Source organism: Psittacula echo (assembly GCF_963264785.1).
Source record: "Psittacula echo genome assembly, chromosome: 7".
NCBI lineage: Eukaryota > Metazoa > Chordata > Aves > Psittaciformes > Psittacidae > Psittacula > Psittacula echo.
The window spans coordinates 19,825,786-19,835,430 of record NC_137740.1 but is presented as its reverse complement, the minus strand read 5'-3'; the positions used below and the strand labels follow the sequence as shown (position 1 = coordinate 19,835,430).

Below are 9,645 nucleotides of genomic sequence, written 5' to 3'. Positions count from 1 at the left end.
GATCCACTCTGCTGTAGAGATCAGTCACAATAAAAATGCTGTAAATCTCAGTGATTATCTGCCATTACCTCTCCCAAGCCAGAAGGCAGGAAAACCGAGTGTTGCAATGTGCTATAATTTTGTTTCATGACGGGGTTGTGCAACGTCTTGCTTTCAAAGCCATCCAAAAGCAGGTGGCCCAGCCGGAGCCTTTCTGCCCGTCCATGGAGCCAGACGGCGCCAGCTCCAAGCAGAGCCCTGGGAGGTTCACGCGCATCCTGTGCCCAATTCATGTGGCCGGCTCCAGGGGTGCAGCGTGGCATGGCTCTTGGGGAGCTGGTGGCAGAGGGGATGGACACTGGGACCCCTTTGACCACCATCACAGATGTGAGGGTTGGGGCTCTGCTCCCCTCCGAGGCTGAGGTGGGACATTCATGCTGGGGAAGCCCTCCCATCCTCGGTTGGCCACCTCAAGCAGGACCTGCATTTCTCATGGCTCAGCTGCCTCAGCGTGACAAGCCTTCCCTGTCTCTGCAGGACTGCCGACATGCCAGCCTGCCCCAGACCAGCCCTGCTGCTGCTGTGCGTCCTGCAGGCTGCGAGAGCACAGGTCAACCCAGGTAAGTGACATAGGAACCAGGCTGCAGGAGCTGTGAGGTCTGTTCCCCTGAGCTGTGCTCTTCCCAGGGTGTCTGAGCTTGGGCTCACATCATCTGCACCATCTCTGGGAGCAGTGTGTGATGGCCCCCAAGCCCATGCCTGCCTGGGCTCTCTGCTGTCCTGCATGCAGCTCAGCCACCACCCGTGACCAAGAAAGCATCCTCTGTGTGCCACAGGCGTCTGTCCTGGCACCAAGAGGCTGGAGGGACATTGAGGTATGGTCAAAGCCCTGCAGCTGGAGCCCTGGGCTCTGCATGGGGCTCCTCTTCATTAGGGGCTCACCAGGCTTGCTCAGTTTTGAGGCTGCAGCATGCAGAAGGAAGGCACCAGGGTATTGTTTGCTGCCTGGGACGTGCTTTCTTTGGTGGTTTCACAACAAACCAAGGTTGGCTTTAGTGAAGCAGCTTAACTAGGTGCCTGGCTTCTGCTCAGAAACCACAACACTGCTCCGGACGTCAGCAAGAGAAGTGTATTTAAATGGTTGTTTTGGAAGGGCTCAGCCCTGTCCTGCATTGCAGGGGTGGACACGCAGCCCAGGCTCCTTCAGTGCGTCAGGGTTTCCCTGGGATATCCCCCTAACAAGTCCCTTCAAAGGCTTCTTCCATCCGTGGGAAGTTTACTGGGTCTTCCCCAGAGGTTGCATGGTGCTTAGGGAAGCAACCCTGTTTCTTCTGCAGCCATCCAGGGCTGGCAGTGTTGGCTTTGCCTGGCCAGGGATGTTTTATACCCAGGGCAAAGGAGCTGGGCTTATGTTTGTCAAGGATTAAATGGGAAAATGGAGCTGCACTCTGCAGAGCCTCAGAAGAGTGTTGAGAGTGGTGGGAGAGATCGAGACAAGAGAAGATGCTTCCCACTGTGCTCATGCTGAAGATATGCCCATCCCACTGTTGGATGTATGAGATGGTCCCTCTCTGTTGTGGTGGCACAGGCACTTGGGGATGGGAGCTGACTGCCGGGTGGCACCGCACACTGGGGCTCATTGCTGGTGTGGCAGGGGTAGCCCCAACCCTGCACCCTGGCTTGGCCCTGCCAGCTTGGTGCGGGTGTTTGCTCGGGGCGGCGTGCAGGGGCAGCGCTGCGGGCTGGAGCCAGTGGCCAGATGGTAAACACGGCCAGACAAGCCGGCCTTTCAGCAGCGCTCCTGGCAGCCGGGAGTGAGAAAATAACTCCTGGGAAGCGGTGTGGATGCGGTGCCGGGGGAACTGGCTGCCGCTCGGGGGTGCAGCCCGCTCAACACCCTGGGTACTTTTCCACTCACAGCTGGGCAGGGAGCAGGACTGATGATGGGAGCCATGGGGCCGGCAGGGAGGGTGAGTGCCTGCCTTTGTCATCCCCCTGGCCGGTGGAGGGAGCAGTGGGGCAGCACGGCCAAGAACACATTGCTGCAGGTGGTTTTCTGGGGCAAGTGGCCTCTGGAATGAGCCCTCTGGATACCCCCAGAACGAGTGTGGGCACAGCAGTGCCAACCCACAGGCTCTCCCTCCACCGCAGCTGAATGCTTGCCAGCAAGGCTGAAGGGATCTCTGGGAACAGGGATCGGGTGCGTCCAAGCAAACCTCGGAGCACTGCTTGCCCTTGCTCCCGGCTTTGCTTCAGGCTGTGCTGGCATTCACTTGTGACCCTTGGCTCCATCTACTTAGGCAATACCTGACTGTCCAGGACCATCCCATAGTGCTTTCTCCCCACTCTGTAAGCCTGAGGCATGGAGAGTGCTGTGCCTGAGCTGCTCAGTCTGTGGTGCTGCGGCATTGTGGATGTGCCCAGCCCTGGCAGTGCCAGGCAATATTTCAGCACTTATCTCTGCCGAGGAGGCAAGGAGGGATGCCTGCTCAGCACCCCAGTGATCTCATTACAGCTGTGTGCCGGTACCCCTTGGGAATGTCAGGTGGGCACATCCCTGATGAGGACATCTCAGCATCCAGCCAGTGGTCTGAGTCCACAGCTGCCAAGTATGGACGGTGAGTACAGGACTCTCCTGTGACAGCCACAGCAGGGTCTGGGCTTTCATGGAGGGGCAGAAGGGGAACATGGGGCTGGCTTTGGCCACCTGCAAATGGCTCCTCTGCTCTTGGTTTGCAGGCTAGACTCAGAGGATGGTGATGGAGCCTGGTGTCCCGAGGTCCCAGTGGAGCCCGATGACCTGAAGGAATTCCTGCAGATAGACTTGCGTGCCCTGCACTTCATCACACTGGTGGGCACCCAGGGGCGCCACGCCGGGGGCCATGGCAATGAGTTTGCTCCCATGTATAAGATCAACTACAGCCGGGATGGCACTCGCTGGATCTCCTGGAGGAACCGGCATGGGAAGCAGGTGAGGAAGCAGGAAGCACGACGGGGCTGCACAGGGTGGAAGGTGGGGTCTGCACCTGCCCATCCCCACCATGCTCCTCTGCCCCAGGTGCTGGATGGAAACTCCAATGCCTATGACATCGTCCTCAAGGACTTGGAGCCACCTCTTATCGCCCGCTTCATCCGCTTCATCCCCGTCACTGACCACTCTATGAATGTCTGCCTGCGTGTGGAGGTGTACGGCTGCGTCTGGCTGGGTGCGTGGTGCGGCCCTGTGCCTACGTCTCCAGAGTCCAGCTGGGGGGCTCTCTGTCCCACTGGGGGCTGTCCACCCCACTAGGGGCTGGCCCGGGCTCACCAGCAACTGGGTGTCTGGCATGGGCATCCACTTACCCTCCCCTCCCTGCAGACGGGTTGGTGTCCTACAATGCACCGGCTGGGCAGCAGCTCATCCTTCCTGGGGGCACTGTCATCTACCTGAACGACTCAGTGTATGATGGGGCATTCGGGTACAGGTGAGGCCTGAGTGAGATTGTGCATGTCGTGGGTGCTGCAGTGGGCAGGAGTGGATGGGAGGGTTTCTTCCCTGTGTGGGCAGGTTGATGTGCTGATCCTCAGCAGAGAAAATACTTGGGGTCTCCCTGAAGCAGGGGGACATGGCCAGCTCTGGGAGGCTGCACATCATGATGGGCTCAGCATGATGGGGAAAGCACCCCCATCCCTCCTCTTGGATTTACACTAACTGCACTGCATGTTCAGCATCCCACAGCTTTTTCCGGAGAGAACATCAAAAAGAACAAAACTGCCTCCAGGGTTTCCCAGGGGCTGTGAGGAGCTGCCGGGGGGGATGCTGGGTGGGGGCAGGTTTGTGGGGTTGGCAAGAGTCATGCTGCCTTTCCCCCCTCACACACACCAGCATGACAGAGGGCCTGGGCCAGCTGACAGACGGGGTGTCGGGGCTGGATGACTTCACGCAGACCCACGAGTACCATGTCTGGCCGGGCTACGACTACGTTGGTTGGCGCAATGAGAGCACAGTTGGTGGCTATGTGGAGATCACCTTTGAGTTTGACCACATCAGGAACTTCACCACCATGAAGGTCCGCATGCCCCCCACCTGCACCCTGTCCCTGTCCCCCACCATGGCCACACTGATGGGCTGCCCCACAGGTCCACTGCAACAACATGTTCGCCAAAGGGGTGAAGATCTTCAAGGAGGTGCAGTGTTACTTCCGCGCCGATGCCAGTGAATGGGAGCCCAGTGCCGTCTCCTCAGTGCTGGTGCTGGATGACGTGAACCCCAGTGCCCGCTTTGTCACCGTGCCTCTGCTCCACCGCATGGCGAGCGCCATCAAATGCCAGTACTACTTTGCTGACACCTGGATGATGTTCAGCGAGATCACCTTCCAGTCAGGTACCCACCACCATGAGCACCACAGGGACTGTCCCCTCCAGGGGCGATGTTCATGGAGGGAGTGGGGCTGTGGGGCACCCATGCATGCCTTCCATCCTGATACTCCCCTCTTTTCCCTTGCCAGATGCAGCCATGTACAACAACTCATTGGTCCCCCCTGAGGTGCCCATGGTTCCCACCACTTATGGTAGGGCATTGAAAAGCACATCACCCTGAGCTGGGTAGGGAGGTTCTCATACAGGGGGGCTCTGCCTCATCTGATGGAGGAAAGGCACAGGGGCTCTCCCCAAACCCCAGCATGACTGACTCTTGCTGTCCCCTTCTCCTGCCAGACCCCACACTCAAGGCAGACGACAGCAACACGCGCATCCTGATTGGGTGCCTGGTGGCGATCATCTTCATCCTGGTGGCCATCATTGTCATCATACTGTGGAGGCAGTTCTGGCAGAAGATGCTGGAGAAGGTGGGCAAGCACTGGGAGGCTGTGGAGGTGCCTGGGGTGGTGGGCTTGTCCTGGGCAGGTTCTGCTGGGAGCTCAGCACGGGGAAAGCAGACTCCATGCGGCATCTGATGCTTCCTTCTTGTCCTCGGGAAGGCTGTGGTTTGCACCCATCTCCCAAGCAAGGGGATTTAGCTTAGCAAAGTGGGGACTTTGGGACCTGCATGCTTGTCCATCCCTCTGTCCTGAAGTTGCCTGAGAAAGAGGAGCCCATGGGGGTCTCACTGCAGCCCTGGCTAACTGAGGGCAGTCACAGAAGTGATGAAACCAAACTCTTCTCCATAGAGGCAGGCAACAGAAGGGGGGTGCATCAGGACAAATGTCTTTCCCAGACTGGTGCTGCAGCCCTGGAACAGGGCACTAGAGAGGGGAGCTTGGGGCTGGGCACAGCCATGGTGCCATGTAGCACAGAAGACCCCATCCCACCAGTGCTGCAAGGAACCCTTGTCCCAGCTCTCTTCTCCCTTACCCCACTCTCGCAGGCATCACGGAGGATGCTGGATGACGAAATGACCGTCAGCCTCTCCTTGCCCAGCGAATCCAGCATGTTCAACCACAACCGTTCCTCCTCCTCCAGCGAGCAGGAGTCCAGCTCCACCTATGACCGCATATTCCCCCTGGGACCCGACTACCAGGAGCCCTCCCGCCTGATCCGCAAGCTGCCTGAGTTCACGACGGGAGAGGAAGACACAGGTGAGAGCTGGGGGACACTCGTGCTTACAGCCTGCATCAAGCCTGCTCCCCAGCAGCTCCCCAGCCCCAGCTTTTGGCCAATCTCCAAACTCTTTGACACAGAGAAGTGAGGGGGGAGGTCACACAAGCTCCTGCACATCCCCCTCTCAGATGTCATATGAAGCCTGTGGCTGAGAGCCAACATCAGTGCCAGGCTGTGCTGTGTCCCCACCACGATCCTTGGGATGCTCTGGCCTCTCTTTCTCAGTGACCTGGAGGTTGGGAAGTGATCCCTGTTCAGCTGGTACTTGGGGCTGGCTTGGTGCATTTGTCAGTCATGGGGAATGATCAGAGCATCCTGTGGTGTCTGCAGGAGCCTAGCCATGCTGGGGCAGTGCAGGGGCTCTTGGGAGAACTGGGATGGAGAAGCCAGTGGCTGGAGCATGAGCAGAGGGTGCAGGGCAGGACACCAATGGCAGGGCTGGCCCTGCTGTACCTCCCCAGGCTGCAGTGGCCCTGTGAAGCCATCTCAAGCCAGTGTCCCAGAGGGTGTCCCCCACTACGCCGAGGCCGACATCGTGAACCTGCAGGGTGTGACAGGCGGCAACACCTACTCGGTGCCGGCCCTCACCATGGACCTGCTCTCTGGTAAGGACGTGGCTGTTGAGGAGTTCCCCAGGAAGCTGCTGACCTTCAAGGAGAAGCTGGGGGAAGGCCAGTTTGGGGAGGTGAGTGTGTGCTGGACCTGCCCTGAGCAGGGCTCGGGCAAGGCTCTTCCCAGTTTGTGAGGGCAAGCAGAGGCTGTCAGACAGCGGAGGTAATGGCTGCCCCTTGTCCCCCTCCAGGTGCACCTCTGTGAAGTGGAGGGGATGGACAAGTTCACGGGCAAGGACTTTGCCCTGGACGGCTTGGACGCAAGCTCCAACTGCCCTGTGCTAGTGGCTGTGAAGATGCTGCGAGCAGATGCCAACAAGAATGCCAGGTATGAGGCTGGGGAGTGCACACACCCCAGTATTCCCCCCCGCTTAGAGCCCTCCAGGAAAGCCAGGACACCTGGAAAGCATCCCCTGCCTTCAGTGGTCAGGAGCTCAGTGCAACTGTGAGGGCTACATGTCTGAGCTCTGTGGGGATGCTTTGCTGCTGCAGTTCAGGACTCTTGGTCCTTGCTGGTCCTAACCAGCTCCCCAGTGCTCCATCTACCCATCCCACAGCCATGTATGGATAAGTCCAGGGCTCCACCTTATGGCCTCAGTCCCAGGGGAGGGGACCCGCAGGGTTCCCCATGAGGCTTGGGCGGGTGGGTAGCGTGCTGGGCTGGTCCATGCACACCTCTGTGCCTCTCTGGGTCTGTCTGTCCGATCCGTGTGGTTTCTGTTCCGGAAAGGAATGATTTTCTGAAGGAAATCAAGATCATGTCACGGCTGAAGGACCCCAACATCATCCGACTACTGGCAGTGTGCATCACGGACGACCCACTGTGCATGATCACCGAGTACATGGAGAATGGAGACCTCAACCAGTTCCTGTCCCGACAACAAGCAGGCAGCCTCCCAGCCAGCCAAGTGCCAACTGTCAGGTAGTGCCGCCTGGGACAGGCGGGGGGACAGGGCTGCCTGCTCCAGGCACCCCGTGGGGCACCCCGCTTGCCATCCTGCCTACCACCTCAGTCCTCCCTTGTCCCTTCCTGCCACCTACAGTGACCTGCGGTTCATGGCCACACAGATCGCCTCAGGCATGAAGTACCTCTCCTCGCTGAACTTCGTGCACCGAGACTTGGCCACTCGCAACTGCCTGGTGGGGAAGAGGTACACCATCAAGATAGCTGACTTTGGCATGAGCAGGAATCTCTACAGTGGGGACTACTACCGCATCCAGGGGCGGGCAGTGCTCCCTATCCGGTGGATGTCCTGGGAGAGCATCCTGCTGGTATGTGCGGACTCAGCTCCTCTGATGGACACTGGGGCTAATCTCAGCTTCTTCCTCAGGCTTGGGGGTGCAGAATGGATGGGGAAGTCTCTCCTTCCTGGAGCCCACCTTTGGGGTGAAGCATGCAGAAAGCAGGAGTGGTAGCAGCTTTTTGAGGCGGGATGGGGGGACTACACTGATCTTGGGTGTCCTGGTGCCCAGCTTTTGAGCAGGATGCTTGACATTTTCTACTGGCCATGGTCAGACCTGGAAGAGGGAGCAGGGTTACTTTTTATCTTTGAAGGGAACTGGGTCCTTACCAAGCCTCAGGTCTTAGAGCAGTTGCTGCAAGTCAGACCCAGATCTCTCCAGGCTCTGGCCCCAGGCAGAGAGCAGGTCTGCGGGATCAAGCTGGACCACTCTGGGCACAGATCTGGAAGATGAAACATACAGAAGGAGGTTTCAAAACCTGTGCCTGTTGGGTCTATGGAGCAGGATGGGATAATGCCCATGCCCAACCCTGCTCTGCTCCCTCTGGCAGGGCAAGTTCACGACGGCCAGTGATGTGTGGGCATTCGGTGTGACGCTGTGGGAGACCTTCACACTCTGCCGGGAGCAGCCCTACTCCCAGTTCTCCGATGAGCAGGTCATTGAGAACACCGGCGAGTTCTTCCGGGATCAGGGCAGACAGGTAGGGACAGGATGGGATGGGATGTGACAGGATGGGAAGGGACGGGACAAGACAGGACAGGATGTGACAGGATGGGTTGGGATGGAATGGGACAGGATGGGACAGGACAGGTAGCAGCGCATCTGGGACACCAGGGACCTGGGAAAACACTTCAAGGTGACCAGATACTGACCTTGGCTATGGGGGAATTATGGGACAAGAGCTCCTCTGGGAGGGGCCCCACATGGCAAACCCTGCATTTCACACAGCCCAAGGCACTGCTTGCCTGCTGATCCCTACAGGCTGGGAGACATGAGCAGGGGTTCCCAGGCCCCACTATGCCATCTAAGGGTTCTCTTCCCCCTGAACACACAGCAGCACAGACCTCTTGCCCTGGTGCATGGGGAAATGGGGCTCCCGAGGAGCAGTTTGCTTTTTGGTTTCCATGTCAGTAACTCTCTCCCTTTGTCATCTTTGCCTCTTGTTTTGAAGACTTACCTTCCCCAGCCTGCACTTTGCCCTGACTCAGTCTATAAGCTAATGCTGAGCTGCTGGAGACGGGACACTAAAGACCGTCCCTCCTTCCAGGACATCCATCGCCTCCTCCAAGAGTCAGCCAGTGAAGAATGACCCTTTGCTCCCCACTAGCCCGGTCCCCATCCCTCCCCATCCCCAGAGGAGCCCCATATGCAAACTGAAGCCACTTCACCTGGACTTCGCAATAAAACCCGGACAGCCGGTCTTGTTCTCATTGTACAGTGAAGCCTCAGAGGAAAACCCCAAGGGCAGCAAGGAGGGACACGGTGTGGGACGACTCGGACTTCCTGCTCACTTGCTGAGCTGAGCCTGGGAGCAACGTGGGCTATGATGAGGGTTATTTATTGACATGGCGTGTTCTTGGTGACAGTGACCAGGACAGAGTGGCTTCTCTCCCCTGGTCAGAGGGGAGGAACATCATCTGGACTTTCTCTGTGTGGAAGCTCCCAGCCAATTTGTGAGGCCTGGAAAAGGAATGCATGCAGGTATGTGCCTGCTGGAGCAGGGACTATCTAGCAGCCACTACCTGCTTGAGGAGGAGCGGGGATTGCCACTGGCTCACAGCAGGCTGTGCAATTATAGGGCAAAACCAAAAACTCTCTGGACATTTTGGGCTTTGGATACGTCACATGGTGGAGGGGCAGGAAGCTCGGTTCCTGCCAGCGAGACCCCGGTTGCACAGAGAGAAGCCTGACAGCACTCCCAGCTCCTTGCTGCCTGCCCAGCACAAGGCGAGTCAAGGGGACATCCTCTTACTGACCTCTCACCTAGTCCCAACTGTTTGATGAGCAGGTCATCAAAAACACAGCACTCCAGAGCTGCTCGACTGCCCATGAAATGCATTTTGGATGTCCCGCAGGTGCTGCACAGCAGGATGTTAGCACCTTTCACCTCCAAGGGGAAATCTACCTGTCCTCCTCTCCCACATCTTCACCTACCAGGAGAGGAATGCACATAGCAGAGCTTTCGCTGATGCCCAGGCCTGCAACAGCCCGTGTGCATGGAGCAGTGGGCACCCTG

The 9,645-nt window shown here is 58.3% G+C and overlaps 1 protein-coding gene across 1 annotated transcript; it reads left to right on the top strand.

The window, feature by feature from the left end:
- Positions 1 to 526: 526 nt before the first annotated feature.
- Positions 527 to 8,718, top strand: DDR2 (discoidin domain receptor tyrosine kinase 2; the record flags this gene model as incomplete). Its single annotated transcript, XM_080623040.1, has 16 exons — positions 527 to 599; positions 2,495 to 2,597; positions 2,719 to 2,950; positions 3,038 to 3,185; positions 3,338 to 3,443; positions 3,845 to 4,028; positions 4,099 to 4,342; positions 4,467 to 4,529; positions 4,675 to 4,805; positions 5,324 to 5,534; positions 6,018 to 6,241; positions 6,359 to 6,495; positions 6,898 to 7,089; positions 7,181 to 7,439; positions 7,960 to 8,109; positions 8,581 to 8,718. The coding sequence occupies 16 exons, from the start codon at positions 527 to 529 to the stop codon at positions 8,716 to 8,718; spliced, it is 2,595 nt and encodes an 864-aa protein (XP_080479166.1).
- Positions 8,719 to 9,645: the final 927 nt, after the last annotated feature.